Genomic DNA, 23779 nt, shown 5'->3' on the forward strand with positions numbered 1-23779 from the left:
CCAAGAGAAGAAGTCAAGCAGATTGGGTTGCAACAGAGAGATCCAGGCTGGAGACATGTGTGAGGGTCATCAGCAAGGAAGTTGGGGTTCAAGCTACCATATCGAGTGAGAGCTTGTATGGAGTGAGTGTGGACATAGGAGATGCGTCAGAATCATCAAAAGAGAAAGTGAAGAAAGGAGGTGAAAGAAAGTACATCAAGCCTATGGGAACTCTGTTTCTCTCTTCCTGGTTGGAGCTAGAACTTGCTGTCAGTCCTGGGCATAAATCTGCTCTTTGTCCCCTGGATTAAAAGAACTGTCCCTGCTGATCCCCAAGCTCTGGGGTTGTGCATTGCATAAGCACAGCAGGAGGACTGCCATCACCCCAACTAAGTCTTGGGTTATCCATAGTTAATGATTAGCTGTGCTCTCCATGAAGACTGCAGGGATTCCGGGGATTCCGGGAGCTATCTGCTCAGGAGGAGGGTGGACCAAGAAATCCATGGAGAAACTGCCCAAAGGACTTTGCAGGTGAGCACCATTGTCAGTAATGGTGACCTAATGGGTCACTAAATGATCTCTAGATGTCAGGGCTAGGGAGGAGAGTAAAAATCTCCAGGAAAAAGCAATCTGCAACCCTAGGGACCTTGAAAGGGTCAAGTCTTAGTGAGGATGCAGCACTGGGCAAAGGAAAAGTATCTTTAGCATAGCAAAGAGAAGGACTGGAGTGGCTGGGAGAAGGACAGTCAAAGGGGGTGAGAATTGTATAGTAGTCAGGGAAGGAAGCCTGCCTGAGGAGGTGAGGCCAGAAGAATGAGCAAGAGACACCCATGGAAAGAGAGAGGAACCAGAAGGTACAAAGGTAACAAATATGCCCACCTAGGAGCTGGTAGAATATCTTTACATGTTTGTGTAGAAAATAGGAGAGGAGACACAAATGTTCAGAGACCTGAACATTCTGGCTCCTGCTGCCTAGACAATGAAGGATGGATCCAGCCATTGGTGGTTTAGATCACTACCTGAGAGACTAATGGATCATAGAGAATTGCTTATTGTTAATAAGTAGAATAAATAACAGATCTTTTACACTATTAATAAAGTTTTTTTATTGCTTTGAGGTATGCCTGGAAAAAAGGAGCTATCTCAGTCAAGATTCAGTTGAAGGAAATAGATGCTACCTGTATTAGTATTTACTGTAGTAAAAAACATCCAGGAGCTTATACTCATACATATTATTTTGCATGGGCTTGTGTGTTAGCTGTGGCTGTTAGGTTTCAGTTCAGCTCTACATGCGCTATCATCCAGATATGCTACTGGGATATGCTATTCTTATAATAGAAAACAGAAATGCAAGAGTTCCTGACCAGCTGCACAGTCTCATCTACTCACATCTCATTGACCAAAGCACATCCCATGAATAAGCCAAAGTCAATGAGAGGTAGATACAATCTCTTTCCCAGCATGCACTGTGCAAGTCATATAAAAATGAATGGGGACATGAAATCCTACTGTAGGGAACAGGCAATTGTTGGGGAAAAAATTCATTCCACCACACCACACTATTTTAAACACAGAGGTATTTATTGCATGAAATTAGGTGTTTATAGAATTATCAGATGGGTTAAAGAGGCAGGATTTGGACTGGGCATTGTGCTTTTGGAGAATGGCACACCAGAGGGAAACAGAACTGAATGCTGAGTGCCAATTTACTCATAATCAACACAAAATCTTTTCTGGAAGAAGCCTGTAAGGTTGTGATGAATCTCATTAAGCAGCTGACCTAGAGCAGTCTATACCAGAAAGATTCACCACTGTGACCTTTTTGCTTCACAGGTGTGACCATGTATTGGCTGCGGAAACTCCAGGGGCTCTGTATCCTATGGAGGACCCAGATCTCTAGTCGTACTGTCCGCCTCCATACCAAGCAACTGGCATCCCTGCAGTGGGGTCACCAGGAGGTCCCTCCCAAGTTTAACTTTGCTAGTGATATGATCGATCACTGGGCTAGCATGGAGAAGGTAATGGGGTAGAAAAAGGGCACAAAACTGAACAAAGTTCATTGATTCATCTACCCATTCCATAAATATTCATTGAGTACTTATATGTCAAGTACTATGATGAGCTATGAATAATTTGTCCATTTTACATGAAGGCAGCATAAGTAGGAGCAAGAGAGTATGGGGTTGGCAGAAAAGAGCTCCCGGGGGCTGGTACCAGGTAGATCAATCTGGAACACGTCCCCACCTTGGCCTGAGTAGATCAATCTGGAACACATCCCCACCCTGCCCCGGACAGCCAACACACAGTTTGCCAGTACATACATGATCTGTTGTAACCTCCCAGGGTAAAACAGGAGAAGGGGGCTGTCATCATAGAGAAAGTAGATTTGAGTTTAGTAAGACAAAATCAGCACTGACCAAAGGTTGAGTCAGTCTTCTCAGAAAAGTATGGGTTCTTGTCATTAGGGGTGTGTAAGCAGGGTGGCCAATAGGCAGAGATTGTTCAAAGGGCTCCATCACGAGATATCAGAGAAACAAAGCAATGTGGAAATTTTTGTTTCCTTTCCCTCCCTGGACTTCTAGAATTCCACCCCATTCATTGCCAATCCTGCTACTGCCTTCACCTGACATTCTGTGCACCTTTCTGGAGCATGGAAGATGAATTCCTGGCTAGTATAAGGGAAGAGGTGGAACATGGCACTCAAAGGAAGTCATACCATGATGTTGGCTTGAGGTCCCATGACATAGCCTTGATGTGCAGATCACAAATGCTGGACCTCTAGAGGAAGATGGCCCATGGTGCAGGGAACGCTGAAAAAATTAGTAGTAATAAGTCAACATTTTTTTTTCCTTTTCATTTGTTTATGTATATTTTTATTGGAGTTCAATTTGCCAATATATAACAACCAATGCTCATCCCATCATATGCCCCCCTCAGTGCCCGACACCCAGTCAACCCATCCCCCCACCCACCTACCCGACCCCTACGCCGTGGTCATTTCCCAGATTTAAGAGTATCTCACATTTTGTTGCCCTCTCTGACTTTTCCCACTCATTTTCTCTCCTTCCCCTATAATCCCTTTCACTATTTTTTATGTTCTCTGTATGAGTGAAACCGTATAATGATTATCCTTCTCCGATTGACTTACTTCACTCAGCAAAATACATTCCAGTTCCATCCATGTTGAAGCAAATGGTGGGTATTCCTTGTTTCTAATGGCTGAGTAATATTCCATTGTATATATAGACCACATCTTCTTTATCCATTCATCTTTCGATGGACACCGAGGCTCCCTCCACAGTTTGGCTATTGTGGACATTGCTGCTATAAACATTGGGGTGCTGGTGTCTCAGTTTTTCACTGCATCTGTATCTTTGGGGTAAATCCCCAGCAGGGCAATTGCTGCGTGGTAGGGCAGATCTATTTTTAACTCTTTGAGGAACCTCCACACAGTTTTCCAGAGTGGCTGCACCAGTTCACATTCCCACCAACAGTGCAAGAGGGTTCCCCTTTCTCCACATCCTCTCCAACATTTGTGGTTTCTTGCCTTGTTAATTTTCCCCATTTTCACTGGTGTGAGGTGGTATCTCATTGTGGTTTGGATTTGTATTTCCCTGATGACAAGTGATGCAGAGCATTTTATCATGTGCTTGTTGGCCATGTCTATGTCTTCCTCTGTGAGATTTCTGTTCATGTCTTTTGCCCATTTCATGATTGGATTGTTTGTTTCTTGGGTGTTGAGTTTAATAAGTTTAATAAGTTTAATAAGTTCTTTATAGATCTTGGAAACTAGCCCTTTATCTGATATGTCATTTGCAAATATTACCACAAAAATTACCATAGTCTTTGGCATGAATGTTAATTTATCTGATATGAGGATGGCTACCCCAGCTTTCTTTTGAGGACCATTTGTTCTTTTTAAAAATTTTTATTGGAGTTCAATTTGCCAACATATAGCATAACACCCAGTGCTCATCCTGCCAAGTGCCCCCCTCAGTGCCCATCACCAGGTCACCCCCACCCCCTGCCCTCCTCCCTTTCACCCACCTCTTGTTCATTTCCCAGAGTTAGGAGTCTCTCATGTTCTGTCTCCCTTTCTGATATTTCCCACTGTTCTTTTCTCCTTTCCCCTTTATTCCCTTTCACTATTTTTTATATTCCCCCAAATGAACGAGACCATATAATGTTTGTCCTTCTCTGATTGATTTATTTCACTCAGTATAATACTCTTTTGAGGACCATTTGAGTGGTAAATGGTTCTCCAACCTTTCATTTTCAGGATGGAGATGTCCTTGATCTAAAATGAGTCTCTTGTAGACAGCAAATAGATGGATCTTTCTTTTTTATCCAGTTTGAAACCCTGCATCTTTTGATGGGATCATTTAGTCCATTCACATTCACAGTTACTATTCAAAGAGGAATAAAGGGGAAAAGAGAGAAATGAGTGAAAATATCAGTGAGGGTGACAGAACATGAGAGATACCTAACTCTAGGAGATGAACAAGGGGTAGTGGAAAGGAAGGTGGGCAGGGGGTTGGGGTGACTGGGTGACAGGCATTGAGGGGGGCACTTGACAGGATGAGCACTGGGTTATATGCTATATGTTGGCAAATTGAACTCCAATAAAAAAAGAATATCACTACTTAAGTATGCTTAATTTAATTAAGTCATATATCAAGGGTGTGAGGCCAGGGTATATTTTAAATTATTGTGGATTTAAAAAGTGGCAAATGACAGTTAAGCTTATAGAGGCAGGATGAGTAGGATTTTTCCTATTAAATTTTCATAAGTTTGGGAGCTTTTGTGAATAATTAGGTCAATAAGTAGTGGTGAGAAAGCCAACAAGTTCAGTTTTATGCCACCATTCACCCACATCAGACTTCTAATTATGATTCATCCCATGGACATGTATGGGTAATACCCTGCAAAACTTGCCCTGAAAGTTAAGTGTAAGTATATTCTCAGTTTATAATTATAGCAGTGTTACCTCTTTGTGCTTATGGAGCATGAAATCATGTAACTTTGGGTTTTTTTAAATGTAACTCCCCCTCACCCCAAAAAGATATGAATTTAGTTTAATCATAATACCTATTCAGTCCCTGTTTTTGTGGATTATTTCTTTGGGCTTCCTCTTTCTCTTTCAGGGTCCCTTTTAATATTTTTTGCAGAGCTGATTTGCTCGTCACATATTCTTTCAGTTTCTCCCTATCTTGGAAGCTCTTTATCTCTCCATCTATTCTGAATGAGAGCTTTGCTGGATAAAGTATTCTTGGCTGCAGGTTCTTCTCATTTAGGACCCTGAATATATCCTGCCAGCCCTTTCTGGCCTGCCAGGTCTCTGTGGAGAGCTCTGCTGTTAATCTAATATTTCTCCCCATATAAGTTAGGGATCTCTAGTCTCTCATTGCTTTATGGATTTTCTCTTTATCTTTGGAATTTGCAAGTTTCACTATTATATGTTGAGGTGTTGAACGGTTTTACTGATTCTGGGCGGGGGGGGGGGGGGAGACTCTCTATCTCCTGAATCTGAATGCCTGTTTCCCTCCCCAAATTAGGGAAATTCTCAGCTATGATTTGTTCAAATATGCTTTCTGTCCCTCTGTCCCTCTCTGCATTTTCCCAATTATACGTAGATTCTTTCTTTTGAAGCTATCATTTATTTCCCTTAACCTTTCCTCATGGTGTCTCAGAATTGTTTTTCTCCTTTTTCCTCAGCTTCCTTCCTTGCAATCTACTTGACTTCTATGCCACTCACTCTTTCTTCCACCTCATTAACCCTCGTGGTTAGAACCTCCAGTTTGGATTGCATCTCATTTCATTGATTTTTTTATTTCAGCCTGATTAGATCTAAATTCTGCAGTCATGAAGTCTCTAGAATCCTTTATGCTTTTTTCCAGAACCATCAGTAGCTTTATAATTGTGCTTCTGAATTGGCTTTCTGACATCAAATTGTAATCCATATTCTTAATTCTGTGACAGTAGTACTGTTTCTGCTTTCTTTTGTGGTGAATTCTTCCTTCTAGTCATTTTGTTCAGTGAGGAGTGGTCTATGAGTGGGCTGAGTCTAGAATATCAACCACAGCCTAAGCACATGTATTACCCTAAGCAAATTTCACCTTAGATGATTCTGATGAGGTCAGAGACCAGAAAATGAAAACAAAGATCAGAAAGAAATATAACAAAAGGACCACTAAAGTGAAAAACAAATTTTAAAGCAAAGTAGTAAAATATACAAGGCCAAGAATCCCAAAGAAAAAGAAAAAAAAAGAAGATAAAAAAGCAAAAGTAAAGAGGGAAAAAAAGAGAAGAAAGAAAAAAGGGTGGGGAACTGGGAGATGGTGAAGAAGTTGTAGTGGAGGGAGAATGTAGTCTACCTGAGGGATTCTAGAAGGTTATCTCTTGGTTTGGAGTGTATTACATTCTGTGGGTTAGAAGAGGCTCTGTCCTAAATTTATATAAACCAGCAATACGGTAGAAATCCCCAACATTGACCACCAAAAGATAAATGAGACAAAAGAGGGGGGCAAAATGGGAATGAAGAGAGAATATAATCTCACAGAATGAACCAGTATGGTATATCACTTGGTGCTGGGTGCATGCTGGTTATGTTTTAGAAGGCATTAACTTTTGCCATTGTAGGACAAAATGAGGCAGAAAAAACAAAACACACACACACACACACACACACACACAAATCTCCTTTCTCTCCCCAAATTGAATTGATTATGTTGAAGGGAATCTAGTAGTGGAAAATATATCTAGGACGTGTAATTGTAGAAATATGAAAGTCAAAAAGACAGAAACTTAAAAATGAAGAGGTGGTAAAATATTGTAGTTAAGGTGGGAAAAGAGAAAATATATTGAAAATTTTTAGTCTGATATAAAAATGAGTTGTACTGGTAAAAGGAGGGTCAGGGAGGGTGCCCTCTAGTTCTATATACTAAATCCCTTGACTTTCCCGGGAGCTTTCCAGCACTGCTTGGTCAAGAACTTGCTCTTCCCCTGTTCTTCCAGCAGTTCTCCTGGGGGAGGGGACTGCTGTGCTGATTCTCAGGTGTGTGTACCTGGGGGAGATGCCCCCCCTTCTGGTGCTGGGCTCAGTGGGAGCTGTTTATCCTGTGAGGCCCCTGCTCTCTGGTGGCCCCGCCTCTCCCAGGCACATGGTGAAATAAGGAGGAGCAACGACAGTGGCTGCAGCCAGGTCTCCAGCTCTGGAGTCCGCCCCCTACAGTAACTAAGGCAGTCTCCCAGTCCGCACTGGCCTAGAAGCTCCCGGGCTGGTGGGGGGCCTTGATCTGCACAGCTTGGGGGCGCCCAGCAGGAGAGTCCTCACTGTCCTGTGCCTTCCCCATCTCCGCCTGTCCTGCGGGGTGAGGAATCGTGGGCTGTGTCCCCCAGCGCCCTGGAATCCAGGACCCTGCGCTGCTGGAAAAGCGCTTTTGGGGCCCGCATCTCCCGAAGGCATCAGAGCGCAGACCCCTCCATCCAGAGCAGCCCGCCTAACCGATGGACTTCTCCCAGATACCCCGCCAGGTGCACTCCAGCCCTTTACCAAAATCAGCCCATGGTTTGTGGTGCGCGCTCCCCTGGGCGCACTTCCTCTATTAGCGACTCTGGGAAACTGTAGGCTTCACTGCCCCCCTGTGATTCTGCCCAATTTCCCTGCTGAGCACTTTTCCTTCTGGGAAGAATCGGTGTGGATTTTTAAGTTTCTGCTTCTCCGGGGCTGGGCTTTCCTGTCCCAGAGGCTCTCACTACCTGGCCTTAGCTGGGCATCTCGCAGTGCCCTTCCCCCACTTGATTCTTCTTTATTTTATTTTTTTCCGCCCTCCTACCTTGCTAGACGTGAAAACCCTTCTCTCTGTAACGTTCCAGCTGTTCTCTCTTTAAATATCAGGTCGAATTCGTAGGTGTTCAGGATGTTTTGAAAGTTATCTAGGTAAGTTGGTGGGACCAGGTGAGTTGAGGACCCTACTCCTCTGCCATCGTGCCCTGCCCCCTAAGTCAACATTTTAAAATTGAAATTTTTCAGATAAAAATTTAGGTTTCTGGCTTTTCTTTAAAAGTTATATCTCCTTAGAATAATGAAGAAGGTCTTTGCTACCATGATTCAGAATTCTGAATCCATAAAAGAAATGATTTAATAAATTAGCTACATAAATATAAAAAAACCACTACATTGACAAGCAATACCATAAATAAAATAAATGATTGACAATCAGGGGAAGATATTCAACTCCTATGACACCATAAGAGTTAATATTCCCAACACAAAAAGAGCTCCTAGAAATCAAAATAAAGAGATACAACCAAATGTACAAGTGGGCAAGGTGTATGAATGGACAGTTTACAGAAAAGTGAATCCAGGGGTGCCTGGCTGGCTCAGTTGGTAGAGCATGTGACTTTTGATCTTGGGGTTGTGAGTTCAAGCCCCATATTGGGCATAGAGATTAATTTAAAAATAAAATCTTTATAAAAAATGTGAACTCAAATGGCCCTTAAATATAAGAAAAAATAATTAACCCCACTCATAATAAGAGTGATATAAAATTTTACTGAAATAATATTTTTACCTACCATTTAGTTAAATACAGAAATTTGACAACATGCTCTGTTGACAGGACTATGAGAAAAATGACACTTTTACACTTACTTGTCAAAGTGCAAAATGATGCAACTATGAGGAATTTTGAAATATCTAACACGATTACTATTAAATTTTATCTTTGACTTTGTAGTTCTGACCTCAAACTATGGTATGGAATCCCAGAGGATACCTGAGATTCTTTCAGGGTAATCTGTGAAATCAAAACTATTTCAGAACAAAGCTAAGATAAATTGGAATCCTTGTGCATTACCAGTGGGTTTGTAAAATGGTATGGTTTCCATGTAAAACAGTGGGGCAGCTCCTCAAGAAGACAGATCATACCATGCCTATGTTCTCACCACAACACTGTGAAACTTGAATTCAACCACGAGAAAAAAAAATGGGAAAGACCACAAATACATGGATGTTAAACAATATGCTACTAAACAATGAATGGGTCAACCAGGAGATCAAAGAAGAAACAAAAAAATACATGGAAATGGATGAAAATGAAAAGCAGGGTCTTGAAAAGGTCTTGGAAAGATATTTGTACACCTATGTTCATAGCAGGATTATTCACAATAGCCAAAAGGTAGGGTCAGTAAATGAATGAATTTGTCCATTCAACAGAATGTGGCACATCCATATAATGAAATATTGTTCAGTCTTTTAAAAAATTAAATTTCCATTGTATGCTACAAGGATGAACCTTGAAGATTTTAGGTTAAGTGAAATAAACCAGTCAGAGGACAAAAGTATGGTTCCATTTATATGAGGTTCCTAGAACAGTCAAATTCATAGAGACAGAAAGTAGAATGCTGGTTGCCAGGGGCTGGGAGGAGGGTGAACTGGGGATTTCTTGTATAATGGACAGAGTTTCCATCCAGAAAGATGAGAAAGATGGATGGTAGTGATAATTGCACAGTAATACAAATACACTTATTACCACTGAACAGTACACTTAAAAATGATTGAAATGGTAGATTTTATGGTATGTATATTTGACCATAATTGAAAAACAAAAATATATACGTAAATAGAGGGAGGATAGCAAGCAAATAAATCTAAGATAAATAACATTTGCCTTTTTTGCTGTCATACTCTGACAAGTACACAGTGGTATTTTCCAGAGAATATATACATAGCAGGTGAAAAGAAAGAAAGAAAGTGATAGAAACAGATACCAGAATCCAACTGTCTTCTATTAAGGAAGGTGCTAAAAGTGTTAAAGAGGCTTGAAAAAATGTGAAACAAAGTCACTTTCTTTTGTTTTAGAAAGTACACACTCTTCATTGAAACATATTTGTGGTAAGATATAATGGCTTGTTACTGTTATTTGTAAAAGTACACATTTGTAAAATTTCTCAATTTCTAATATAGTAAATATGGATAGATAAAAGCCATATAAATAAAAGCTCTTTGGAGTGTATAACGGTCCTGAGATCAAAAAGTTTACTAAGCATTGATGTGACAATTCCAAGACAGGATTTATTCTACATGCCTGTGAGCCAGCCCACCCTGATCAGCAGGTGTTCTCTTTCTTCAGGCGGGCAAGCGACCTCCAGGCCCAGCCCTATGGTGGGTGAGTGGTGATGGAAATGAACTAGTGTGGAACTTCAGCCAACTGAGTGAACTCAGCCAGCAGGCAGCCAATGTCCTTTCAGGGGCATGTAGCCTGCAGCGTGGGGACCGTGTGATGATGGTGCTGCCCCGAGTGCCTGAGTGGTGGCTAGTGACCCTGGGCTGCATGCGAGCAGGTTGGTAAATGACCACCTGGCCTGATTACTATTTCCCTGGTGAAGCTGATGGCAAAGAAATTCCACCACCTGCCCCTCCCAAAAGATGCCCCCTCTACTTAGCATGCTGTCTCTCCTCATATGGAAATACCACCCTTCTTCCAATTATTTAAGTAAACTGCACCAAGCACTGTGCTAGAGGTTGCTAATACAGTAAACAAAACATGGAATATAAATTCATGGGGCTTAAAGAGATTTGGAGAGAGATAACTTTAAACTATTAATTGCACACATAATTATTTAATCACAATTTTGATAAGTGGCACAAGAATTTCATAAGAAGCTATTAGAAGAAAAAAGTTGGCAAACTATGACCTATAGACCAAATCTGGTCTGCAGCTTGTTTTTGCAAATAGAGGGTTGTTTTTTTTTAACACAGCCATGTCCTGTTTATGTATTGTCTGTAGCTGATTTTGCCCTACAATGGAAGATTGAGTGGTTAGGACAGAGAGCATCTGGCCCACAAGGCCTAAAATACCTACTGTTCGACTCTTTGCAGAAAAATTTTGCCAACCGCTATTATAAAATCTGAGGGGGCCACTGAAGTCTCAGTGGAGTGATATTTGGGCTAGGATCTGAAGGATAAGTGGGATTCAGCCAGAAGAAGATGCGGAGAGGAATGCCCCAAGCAGAGAGAACAGCACAGAGAGGAAGAAACCTTGCAAGTTATGCAAAAAACTTAAAGGGTATCTGCGTGTTTAGAGGCAGCAAGGATAAAGTAGTGGCAAGTGACCCTGGAAAGATGGGCAGTGTCCTGGGGGCCATGGTGAGGGGTTTGCATCCTTATCTAGTGAGGAATGGAAAAGCATGGATGGATTGAGTGACATGATCATACTTTGTTCCTTAGGGGTCACTCTGGATGGTGCATATTGATAGGATGAAGGAGGGCAAGAGCAGGTGTGGGAAACCCAGACAGGAAATAAGGAATGATGATGGCTTCAACCTTGGATAGGGTTTTGGAGATGGAGGTAATTGGATGGATTTAAGAGGTAATTAGGAGGAAACTGAGAACACCATTTTTTGATGAATGGCATATGATAGAGGAATAAAGCCAGAGAGATGGGGAAGTCATAGATACTCTGGTACTGGGTGGGTGACGTGGGCTTCACTGAAGTGAGAACCACAGGGAAAAGTAGGTATGGGGCTGTCAGGGTAAGATGGAAGGTTCAGTTTGGTAACTATTGAGTTATGAGGTATCCATGTGGTTTTCAAGAAGGGATGAGAAGTTCCAGTTATAACATAACATCCGGAGAATGTAATGTACAGCATGGGAACTGTATTGTGTATTCGAAAGTCGCTAAGAGAGTAGTTTTTTAAATAATAAATTTATTTTTTATTGGTGTTCAATTTGCCAACATACAGAATAACACCCAGTGCTCATCCCGTCAAGTGACCCCTCAGCGCCCGTCACCCATTCACCCCCACCCCCCGCCCTCCTCCCCTTCCACCACCCCTAGTTCGTTTCCCAGAGTTAGGAGTCTTCATGTTCTGTCTCCCTTTCTGATATTTCCCACCCATTTCTTCTCCCTTCCCTTCTATTCCTTTCACTATCATTTATATTCCCCAAATGAATAAGACCATATAATGGTTGTCCTTCTCCAGTGCAATTGCTGGGTCGTAGGGCAGGTCTATTTTTAACTCAGTGTAAGAGGGTTCCCTTTTCTCTGCATCCTCTCCAACATTTGTGGTTTCCTGCCTTGTTAATTTTCCCCATAAGAGAGTAGATCTTAAAAGTTGTTGTCGCCAGAAAAAAAAAAATGTAATTATGTGTGGTGATAGATGTTAACTTAGAATGGTAATCATTTCATTAATATATCCATATATCAATTATATCAAATTATTATTATGGTACCCCTAAACTAGTACACTGTTATATTTCAATTATATCTCAATCAAAAATATGTATGACAAAAAGAAAAGGGATGGGAAGTGAGAAGTTGCATTGAAGGGCACAACATCTGAGATGGAGCCAGTAATTCAAGAATCATCAACCTTTAGATATGAAAGAGAGGAGGTGTAAGCAAGAGTCACAGAAACTCCTCTACAACCTACCCTCATTCTCACCCTACCCATCCTGGCCTCCCTCACACATAACAGGTATTCTCATCAATAAGGTGGAAGATGTAAGTATGATCAAGACGTAGGAGTAATCAGAGGAAGTAGAAACAACTGTAGGCCTTTGAGGCCCCACAAGGAAGATGATGCACTAAGAGATTATGGGAAGGAGAAGTCAGTGAGGGAGAGGTTATTCTGTGTCCCTGACTCAACATGGTCATCATGCTGGAGATACACCAGAGATGGTTAACAGATCTGCAATATGGATCCTGAAGTGTTAAGAATGGGAAGAAAGCGAACCAGGGGTAAAAGCTGTTCCACCAGGAGGAACGTGTGAAATCAGCTCTGTGAATGGTGAACTGTAAGTCTAGTTATTGTCCAAAGAATAAACAAAATTACCTGAGTCTCATCAAGATAGGTAACAAAAACAGAAAACCAAGAGCTGTCTTCCCCAAGAAAATTCAGTGGGTTCCAGGTTTTGGAGAAGTAAGCAGGCCCTAGAACAGGACCTGCATTGCAGGATAGAGAAATTTCAAGTGCCTTTCCTTAGTTTAATTACTGTGTGAAAGTCTTTTGAAACAGGAAACTCCTTTAGGGCATTGTGTGTGTACGTGTGTGTGTTGCATATCGGGCAACTCAGTTTCTGTAATCCTGGTAGACCCCTTATAGTTCTAACACCCCCGGAAATATGTGTTCAAATCTCTCTGACCTTGGATGCCTTGTTATTGATATCACCCATTGGTCACCCCTTCTCCAACCTCTCTTTCCCCATTTGTTCCCCACTGGTTGTTTACATCAGGCTTTTCTAGGGCAGAAAATAACCCTCCTTTCCAGTTCTCTCTAAGACATTTGGCTTCTCTAGGCCTCGTCTTCATTCCCGGGACTATCCAAATGAGAACCAAGGACATTCTCTATAGACTGCAGGTGTCTAAAGCCAGGGCCATCGTGGCTGGGGATGAAGTGGCCCAGTTAGTGGACACCATAGCCTCTGACTGCCCTTCTCTGAAAACGAAGCTTCTGGTGTCTGAGAAAAGCCGAGATGGGTGGCTAGACTTTAGGACACTACTACGGTGAGTATTTATATGTCTCAGCCTACCTTTTCACCAAAGGTAGAAACTGAACTTATGAGCAGGTGCTTTATTTGGGAGGTCCAGGGAACAGACCATGGGACTGGGGAGTGTGAAGCAGTGAAGAAGGAAAAGCTAATTTAAGAGTTTATTATCAAGTCACTGCATGGGATAAGTGGGCTTGATCTGCAGGAACCTCACAGAATGCCTCCCAGGATTATCCAATGAAGGGCTGACAAAAATTGAGCCATTAGCACCTAACCCCATTGGTAGAGAGTTGTACAGGGGATGGGGGTATCATCCCACATGCATGCATACAGAGCAGGCCTGGAGTCTCATGCCATGATGGCAACACAGAAATCCTAGGGCACAAAGTGAATCACCCATAGTCCACACCAGAAGCACCAGCAAGTGGATTGAAATGTTCAGCGCTGTTTACTGCAAACCTGGCAGGAATCAGAGGTGAGGCCAATAGCATATGAGGTAAAATAGAAAGGAGGCTGATATACTGAATATCCTCTCTCACCCTCTGCATATCTCAGCTAGGTTTCTAAAGCAGAGAACTCTGAGTCCTTCCAACAGCGTATGGCAAGCTTGGCTGGAAGAATGAGTTTCCCTGTTACATGTCTGGACTCCCTCCATTAGAGACATAGATCTTAGGAAACCCTTAGGGAGAACAAAAGCTTTTTCTAACATCATTATTTTAACGATAACTGTCAGAGAAGGAGACAACATGCAACCAGCTTTTAATGACTTGAAATTGGGACACTAGAGGAGAGGGAGGTCAAGGGAACAGAAGAGGTTGTATTGCAAAAGCTAAAACTAAATGAGCACCTACTATTTACCTGGTATCATGCAAGGGCTCCTAACAACAATCAGATTAACATTTATTGAGTTTTTGCTGAATAACACATTTTCTTTGTGTTAGAGTTAGTTTTCTCAGTAACTCTATGAGATGGGTATTATTGATGATATTTCACAGATATAGAAAGTGAAACTCAGAGAAGTGAAATAGTCCAAAGTCACATAGTTAAAGTGCCACATTTCAGTGGCATTTGAGTCCAAGTGTGACTGACTCAGAATCCCTTGATCTTAACCATTCATAAGCACACCTTCTGAAGTGCGTTGGCTGACTTGCCCTTGCCAGTATGGGGGAATGTGAGAAGAGATGAGTTGCCAGGACATCTGGTGTCCAGAGAGCATCTGAGAATGTGACAATCTGTGTCTTTGTCAGAGAAGCATCTACCACTCATTGCTGTGTAGAGACTGGAAGCCAAGAAGCAGCTGCCATCTACTTCACCAGTGGGACTACTGGCCTTCCCAAGATGGCAGAACATTCCCACTCAAGCCTGGGCATGAAGGCCAAAATGGATATTGGGTAAGAGAAAACCTTTCTCTCTACAGAGAACTACAGGGCTTGAGAATTAACCAAGCTCAAATACAGTTCTCTTTGAATGGGCTACCATCTGGTGCTTCTGAGAAAGACAGTCGAGAAGTGGGGCAAGAGGGAGCATAACTTAGCAAGCTGAGTATCTAGTGACCTTTGGTGGGACATTTTTGTTTTGGATAACTTGATATCTCCAAGTACTCAGTGCTTTGAGTACTTTAAGCCATATGTCTAATGGGATTACCACAGGGTATATGCATTTCCCCCCTCCAGTCCAATCTATATCTTGTTCTTGGAATGCTGGTTTCGTTTTGATGCCACCCACATTCCAGGAGGGCATTTTGGATATCAGCATCAAATTACTTTTCAAATCTGTTGAGGTAGAAGCTATAATTGGATTATAGTATACCCTTGAGTAATACAAGGGTTAGGGGCATTGGCCCCTGTGTAGCTGAAAATCCAGGGATAACTTTTGACTACTCCAAAACTTTTTTTTTAATAATAAATTTATTTTTTATTGGTGTTCAATTTGCTAACATACAGAATAACACCCAGTGTTCATCCTGCCAAGTGCCCCCCTCAGTGCCCGCCAACCAGTCACCCCCACCCCCCGCCCTCCTCCCCTTCCACCACCCCTAGTTCATTTCCCAGAGTTAGGAGTCCAAAACTTAACTACTAATAGGCTTCTGTTGACCAGAAGCCTTATTAATAACATAAATAGTAAACATATTTTGTATGTTATATGCATTATATACTCTATTCTTACAATAAAGTAAGCATGAGAAACGAACATTTTATTAAGAAAGTCATAAGGTAGAGAAAATACATTTACACTATTGTACATGTACTCTATTGAAAAAAATCTGCATGTAAGTGGACCCATGCAGTTGAAACCCACACTGTTCAAGCATCAACTGTAATGAGGTGATGTGAGATTCTATAATTCAAAATTACCTTTTGCTATATATCAACCTCATCAAAGGAATCAGAAAATATTGTGCCAAGGTTGTCATGCAATAATACTAAGAGATATTAAGAGTCTTCTTTTCTTTTTTCAGGATATCCTGCTTATCATGTTAAGTCTATTATTAGAACTGGAAAAATATTTTAATGCAAAAAAAAATCTCAAAAACTTAAATGTCCCATCTATGAACCTGTAGTGCCAGAAGATTAAATTAGTTAATAGAAGAGCTATAGTAAAAATGCAGTTTCCAAAAGGTGGAGTGATAAATCACTTAAATGTAAGATATTAAATTTCCACCCCTCACCTCAAAATTTGGTCCCAATAGGACACAATTTCCCCTACAGAGCTGAAAATATTAATCATCTTCAGTAAGAGACTGTGATGATTCCCAGGCACAGGGAAGTTCTTTGTGTCTAGCCTGAATCATTTTGCTCTAAGACAGGGCTAACAACTTTTATTCTGGTCTGAAGAGAGAGACACATTTCATCCTGTATAATACCTTCCACTGTGATAGGCAATTCATGATTCTTTAAGAAAACCAAAGGTCTATCTGGTCAAACTTGAACTTAGCAAGGCCACTTTTTTTAGAATATTCACTTCTATGTCTTTTGTTAGTAAACATTTTCTGGGTAGTTACCTCATGCCCCAAATTACTAAGTTCTGGGGATAAAATGAGAATGAGACCTAGTTATCTGTTAAGTCAAGTCTACTGGGATCACACCTTCTGAATACTCGCTTCTTCTTGAAATAGGGGTGTGTGGATAGAACAAATCCCCTTCTGCCTGCCTCCTTATAGTTATGCACAGTGCTACAAATACACAAACACACACACACACAGACACTTAGATATCCATACACTTATGCAAACACACCTTCCCCTCCCCCCACCACACACTCATTCTCCACCTATCCCATCATGCACTCATGTATATACAAATGTATTTCTTCTATATTCTCAGTGTATGGACAGACATGCAGCCTTCTGACATAATATGGGTCATATCAGACACAGCTTGGATATTGAATATCTTGGCTTCATTTCTGGAACCTTGGGCAGTAGGAGCATGCTCATTTATCCATCTCTTGCCAAAGTTTGACCCAGTCATCATTCTAAAGGTAAGATAGGATCCAGTTTGCACCAGATGGTCAGAAGAAGTTCAAGGTTTGCACATTCCAATTTATTATGGTTTCTTTCAACTCGGCATTTTTTTTTTTACTAAGTCTTGCCACATGGATGGACAGTATTCAGTAAGTGAGATGGAAAGGTCCCTGCCCTCATTGAGCTCCTGATCCAAGAAAGCAGAGAGACCCATACACAGATAAAAGAAATATGTTTAGGAGGCAGTCATCATAGGCCATTCATTACCCAAAACATATTTAATGGGCTCTTGCTTTTTGGTGTTGAATATTAGGTAGAGTTTTTCCTATGGAAATTCATGGGTCAGCCATTAAATAATATTTATATATTACATGACCCTGTACCATCAAAGCCATGGAAATGGGTTTATTTTGCTTGCAAAGTCATACACTATGTTAGATTCTACTTGTGATGGAGAATTGGACCCTTGATGTTCTGAGGCCTTCGGGTCTCTGAAGTGATTAATGGCTCACTCAGATTTCTGTTTGGCCAGCAATAGAGACCCTGGGAGCAAACTGAGACATGGATGGCATACTTAAAGATCAAAGGTCAAGCATGGTCTAGGTTCTCTCAAGAGATTCTTTACAGATGGTTCCATTACTCTCTATTTTAAACAAATTTAAACAGTAACTGCCTCCTTCTGAAAGGATTTGAAGTGGCTTGTGTTAAGTGTCAAAAATAGAAAACAGATGTAAAGTTGTAAAGCATATTAGGAAAATATAGGATGGGGATTTCAGTGGGTTGAGAGGGTGGAATTAAGAAAAGTAAGGAGAAGTATAGCAAATAAGTAGCTGATTGCATGTTGGGCTTCCTGCAAGGCAAAGCAATAAGGAAAATGAGAAAATTTTCATCACTTATACCAGTTCATCAAGAACACTCAGAGGAAATAACTGTGTGAGGTGCTAATGTTAGTATTTTTTTTCTAGACATTTTTGCCTGAACCACTCTGTAATAAAGTATGTGTGAAGCAAAACATGGGATGGAGTTGGTGTTGCATAACAGTTAAAAGTACAGGCCAGTAATGCTGGTTCCACTCACTGCTGGTTGTATGACCTTGGGCAAATTACTTAATTAAACCTCCTAGTTTTCCCTTCTTAAAATGGGACTGATAATACATACTCCATGAGGTTATTGTGAGAATTCAATGAGATAGCACAGGGGCTGGCAAGTATTCAGTTCTAGCTATTTTTAGTAACATTTCTACTGAATTGTCTATAGGCACTTATAATTTTTCTTTTTTAAAAAAAATATTTATTTACTTTAGATAGAGAGCATGAGAAGGGGGAGGGGAGAGGGAGAGGGAGAGGGAGAGGGAGAGGGAGAGGGAGAGGGAGAGGGAGAGGGAGAGAGAATCCTCAACCAGATTCCTTGTTGAGCATAGAGCCCAACAAGAGGCTAGATTATGACCCAGGCCAAAACCAAGAGTTGGCCGCTTGACTGACTAAGCCGCCAAGGCACCCCAGTGCTTTTAACTTTTCAAAACACTTTTCTACCTGAATTATGTCCCAAAAATATCTTCAGGAAAATAGGGCTGGAATTCATCTGTTAACAAAGCTAGTCCTGGAAGGTTAAGTAACTTAACCAAGACAATATGTCTGATTTGCAACAGTAACTGAGCTCCTTCCCTTGGTGACTAGGGGGTGTGTTAATGGGGGCTGGTCATTAAATTGGCAGGAATAGTGAGCCAGAATTTGACAAAAATATTCCAAATTAGTCCTGGACCCTTCCTTTAAAATGTTAGGTGGTTATTTTTCTATTATTTTTGACTTAAGAATTTGGTCTGAAATAGAATAAAGAAAGTAAGATTTCCAGAGCCCAACTCCAGGACCCATGCTTGCAACCACTATGCATGCTGGTAAGTTCTGTACCTAACCTGGTGCTTAGTGTCAGTCGGCTCTCTCCCTCCAGGTGCTGTCCAGCTACCCAATCAACAACTTTGTAGGAGCACCCATCATTTACCAGATGTTGATACAACAGGATTTTCCTAGGTGATGAGGCTTTGGGGGTTGGTAAGAGCCTGTGGGTTTATTGGCCCATCCTCCTGTGTCCACCACATACACATATGCTCATCTCTCTGACTTGTTAAGCATGGGTTGCCCTGTGAAGCCTACCTCATCATTAAAGTACCTAGAATCCTCTCTAGGCCTGGACAGAGTTGGTTCTAGGGAGGCTCAGGGTGAATATTTACCTCTCTTCTCTCCTTCAGCTACAAGTTCCCACATCTACAGAACTGCTACAGTGGAGGGGACGCTCTCCTTCCAGACATTTTGGAGAACTGGAGGGCCCGGACAGGATTGGACATCCGAGAATTGTATGGCCAGACTGAAACGGTACCTACTCCTAGGGGAACCATGTGCTGGTGAACCTGGTGGGCTTCCAAAGGCTCTATGATAATAAAAATATGAGCCACTACTTATCATGCACTTATTCAATAAATATTTATTTTGCAACTACTATGGAATAGGTACTGTTTTAGCATCAACAAAGCAGCCAAAGCTCCTACTGTCCTGGACATTACATTCCAGTGGAAATGGGGGTGTTGAGACATAAACTAATAGATATATAACATGGCAGACAGTGAGACATTTTATGGAAAAAAGTAAAGCAGGTGAGATGGGGTGAGATAGGCTGAGGAACTGGTATTTCAAATATGGATATCAGGGAAGTCCTCTTTAATGAGGTAACATTTCAGCAGAGACCTGAATTTATCAAGCATGTTATCCTCTGTACTAAGCTGCTCAGACTAAAGTGAGGAATGGGGAGAAGAACCCGCTAAGACCCCCACCTTACCTGCTGAGATGTCTTCTTGGAACTCTTGGGCCCCTTGAGCATGAGGTGAATTCATATTGCTCTGTACCACACCGCTTATCAAAAAAACCCTGAGGCATAGTTTCCCCAGCAACTTTTCCAATGCCTCTTGTGACTCTCAGTACCTCTGGCCTCCTCCTCTCCACTCTTTTATCCCACACCCCTCTGTGGCTAATAGGTTTCCCTGGCAGGATTCCTGAGATAGCTTGTGGAAGAGAGTGATATGATGTAGAAGAACTTTGCAAATGTGGGTGAGGACAATGGCTATGTGGCAAGGACTTCCAGCTGAAATGTTTAGGGAATGTTCCTTTCAATACCAGCATCTCTGTCAGATTCATTTTAGGATTCAAGCAGGGCTAGCTCTCTTATGAGAGGTAATTTAATCCCATACTGTTTTAAAGGATTTTTGTTGTCCATCATCCTTATTATAGTATAGTTCCCTCTAAATAGATTATGATGTGGCTGGCAGTTCCTTTTCCCTGGGGAGGGATCAGTCAGATTGCTTTCCCAACAATGTAGTGCAACCCCTGAGGATGGGGGTTCCAGTCAAGGGTTGGGGGAGGAACCAAGAAAAGGGACAGAGGGAGCTACCAAAGAAAAGGCCACTTCATGACTGTGTTAGGATCTGCTCTGTTCTACTAAATCTTTGTTTTTTTCTGTGACCACATGACTCCTCCTGAGGTTTGCCAATCCATCTACCACTTTCTGCAGGGAATAACTTGCAGAGTTTCCAAGAACATGAAAATCAAACCTGGTTACCTGGGAACTGCTATTCCTCATTACGATGTGCAGGTTTGTTAGGGGCTCTAAGAAGGGAGGGAAAAATAGGGAATGCACTAATTTTTCAGTAATTTATTTATTACATTGTTCACTGAGGAAAAATAATTGAAATTAAACATATTTAAATCATATTTAAAAAGGAAGAGTAACAATGAAAAGAAGGAAGGGGGATCCCTGGGTGGCGCAGCGGTTTAGCGCCTGCCTTTGGCCCAGGGCGCAATCCTGGAGACCCGGGATCGAATCCCACGTCGGGCTCCCGGTGCATGGAGCCTGCTTCTCCCTCTGCCTGTGTCTCTGCCTCTCTCTCTCCCTCTGTGTGTGACTATCATAAATAATAAATAAAAATTAAAAAAAAGAAAAGAAGGAAGGGAGGGAAGAAGAAAGAAAGGGAGGAAGGGAGAAAGGAAAGACAAAAGAAAATTAATCATATTTATATAATCCAGAGAAAACCACTTTGAATAGCAAATTAAGTAACTAGCTATTTACATAAATATACACACTTTTTAAAAAAATAAGAGTCAGTCTTGACATATCATTTTTTTTAAAAGGGAAGCATTTTTATCCAGTTCAAATGTAGATATTTTTTGTCAAAGCTAGCAAAAATATGCACTCTGATACAAATATATTTGCTAGATACTACTTATCTATAAAACTTAAAATTCACTCCTAAGTTTAAAATAGACTTTAATATCATTTTGTAACTCACTTTTATCCTTGAGCAAACTTGAGTGACCATCTTTCCAGGTCAAATAATATCTACTTATAGCATGGGTTTTAATGACTACCTAGTAGTAGATAGTATGGTTCCACTACTCTTTATGCCTTTCGTTGGTCAATGGATGATTTCCAAAATTTTCACTAGTAAAAACATTAAACAAGGTGCTTTACCTAAAATTTTGCTCTTTTCCCTTATTATTTCTTTGGGCTAAATTCCAAGAAATAGAATTTGTGTCTATGGTTACATGCATAGATATATGTATCTAAAATGTATAACAACTTACACTCTATTCAGTGTTATTTGTAATTGCCTACTTCTCCCTCCCCCTGACTATGATCATAAGTTTTAAATTTTAAATCCAATTATCCAACATATAGTAGTACATCATTAGTTTCAGGTATAGATTTCAATAATCATCAATTGTGTATGACACTCGGTGTGTAATCATTTCTTAAAGATTTTGTTTATTTATTTATTTATTTATGAAAGAGACAGAGCATCAGTAGGGGAGAGGGAGGAGAAAAGGAGAGGGGAAAGCAGGCTCTCCGCTGAGCAGGAAGCCCGACATGAGGCTCCATCCCAGGAACCTGGGATCATGAACTGAGCTGAAGGCATATGCTTAACTGACTGAGACACCCAGGTGCCCTGATAATCATTTTTAATATCCTTTTAAAAATATTTTTCTTCATTCTCATATAATCCTGTGACATAAGCTGTTATTATCTCTGTCATACAAATGAAGGCAGTGAAACATAGAACTTAGGCAGCTCAAAGTCAAGTAGTAAAGAGCCATAATTTGAGTTTTGATCTGTCTGATGTCCAAGTTCATGGCCTACAAAGATCATGGGAAGCTATTCTATTTACTAAGCTCCCACAGACAGGAGGTTCTCTTCCCAAGGTCATCTGGTGCAGTCTCAATAAGGGGGTTTACCTCAACCATACCAGGTAGATGGATTAGAGGTTGGGATGTAAAATTCTTTGCTCCTCTTTGTTTCTGGTTCTTGTTTTCAATCACCACTAGAGCAAGAGGGTCTTCCATCAGACCAGATCAGCTCTTCCATGGTGCTGCTCCAGCCACATAGAATCTACTTTCTATCTGCTTCCTCCTTCAGGTCTTGGATGACAAGGGCAATGTCTTGCCCCCTGGCATCGAGGGAGACATTGGCATCAGAGTAAAGCCTATCAGGCCTATAGGCATCTTCTCTGGTTATGTGGTGAGGAACCAACTCCTCCCCTCTGTTCTCTATGAAGATAGTGGACTCTGAGAGGGATGGGGGGGGCAAAGTTATGTACCTCCCAAGAGGTAAACCATGACAGGACATGGGACAGGTCCAGTGTCCAAGAATAGGAACTTTGTGGAGAGAAAAAAAACTGGGTATTCACCCCTGCCATCCTTAACCTACCCCAAATTCTATTCTTGAAGAATTATCTTTCTCCTATTACCCTTTTCCACCCCCCAAAAAATGTTCCATGTCAAAAAGTTTATTATCCCCAAACTACATAAAGCAGTACTCTCCCAAGGCAACCCTGCCCCTCTCCAAGTATCTGTCCCCCATTGATATACTTTAGAGCCATCCTAGACATGACACTGAGACCTTACCATATAGATGGAAACTTCCCTATCTTCAGACTTTGGAACATTAGAAATAGATGATCCTCAAGCCTGACTGGCTTGCTATACAGATGAGGATGGATAGTGAAGTCAGAGATTACAAGAGTCAACCAAGACCACTGCTATTGAAAAAATGGGCAGCGGAGACCTCAAACACACACCTTCTGATACCAAGATGATGAAATAATCACTTAAATAAATCCAATGCTAATAGTTGCTGCCATTTATTGTGTGCTCACTACAACATAATGCCCAAGAGCATAGGTGAATAAATGAATCAATAGTATCCATCAGACTGGACCCTGGAGAGTAGTTAAGAGACACTAAGTACAATAATTGAAATAAAAGGGAAAGTTCCAGGTCCATCTGAGGGCTGAGGGCAAGACCGTCATGTGTAGTTGTTCAATCTACAAATCTGTTCATGCCAGCCCTGGGGCAGAGGATTTAGGCTTTGCAGTTATAGTGACTATGGCTCTCTGTGGTTACCAGGACAGTCCTGAGAAGACAGCAGCCAGCATTCGAGGGGATTTTTGGATACTTGGAGATCGGGCAATCAAGGATCAAGACGGCTATTTCCGGTTCATAGGCCGGTCAGATGATATCATTAACTCCAGTGGGTGAGCTTTGTTTCTGGGCTGGAAAGGGTAATCTGGATCTTTATTCTGGATGGTTCTGAACTTTTGGGCTGGCCAAGAAGTTGAGTGTCTAGTGTTCTCTGAAAGACAGGCTCTTCTACAGGTATCGGATTGGGCCCTCAGAGGTGGAGAATGCACTGATGGAGCATCCTGCTGTAATTGAGACAGCTGTAATCAGCAGCCCAGACCCTGTCCGAAAAGAGGTGACATGGGAGCACTAGCCTATGGCTGCAGGGGTAGGAGGTGGGGTGTG

General features: G+C 41.5%; 1 protein-coding gene and 1 non-coding gene across 5 annotated transcripts in view; both read left to right on the forward strand.

The window, feature by feature from the left end:
• Positions 1-353: 353 nt before the first annotated feature.
• Positions 354-23779, forward strand: part of LOC140638524 (acyl-coenzyme A synthetase ACSM2A, mitochondrial-like) — a 28955-nt gene continuing 5529 nt past the window's right edge. Inside the window, exons 1-12 of one of the 4 annotated variants that reach the window (XM_072836001.1) lie at positions 354-510; positions 1813-1997; positions 10113-10323; positions 13280-13487; positions 14719-14862; positions 16795-16951; positions 18882-18961; positions 19180-19303; positions 20493-20573; positions 22392-22493; positions 23381-23508; positions 23630-23729. In XM_072836001.1, coding sequence (XP_072692102.1) covers positions 1821-1997; positions 10113-10323; positions 13280-13487; positions 14719-14862; positions 16795-16951; positions 18882-18961; positions 19180-19303; positions 20493-20573; positions 22392-22493; positions 23381-23508; positions 23630-23729 — 1512 coding nt within the window. In that variant the 5' untranslated portion in view covers positions 354-510; positions 1813-1820. Of the gene's footprint in view, positions 511-563; positions 842-1812; positions 1998-10112; positions 10324-13279; positions 13488-14718; positions 14863-16794; positions 16952-18881; positions 18962-19179; positions 19304-20492; positions 20574-22391; positions 22494-23380; positions 23509-23629; positions 23730-23779 lie in introns of those variants that run through there. The other 3 variants (XM_072836000.1, XM_072835999.1, XM_072836002.1) reach the window with 3 other exon arrangements.
• On the forward strand, positions 8351-8423 carry TRNAK-UUU (transfer RNA lysine (anticodon UUU)). Its single transcript has one exon. It is a non-coding gene; the product is annotated as a tRNA-Lys (tRNA).

The sequence above is a fragment of the Canis lupus genome, chromosome 8 (assembly GCF_048164855.1).
Source record: "Canis lupus baileyi chromosome 8, mCanLup2.hap1, whole genome shotgun sequence".
NCBI classification, from domain to species: domain Eukaryota; kingdom Metazoa; phylum Chordata; class Mammalia; order Carnivora; family Canidae; genus Canis; species Canis lupus.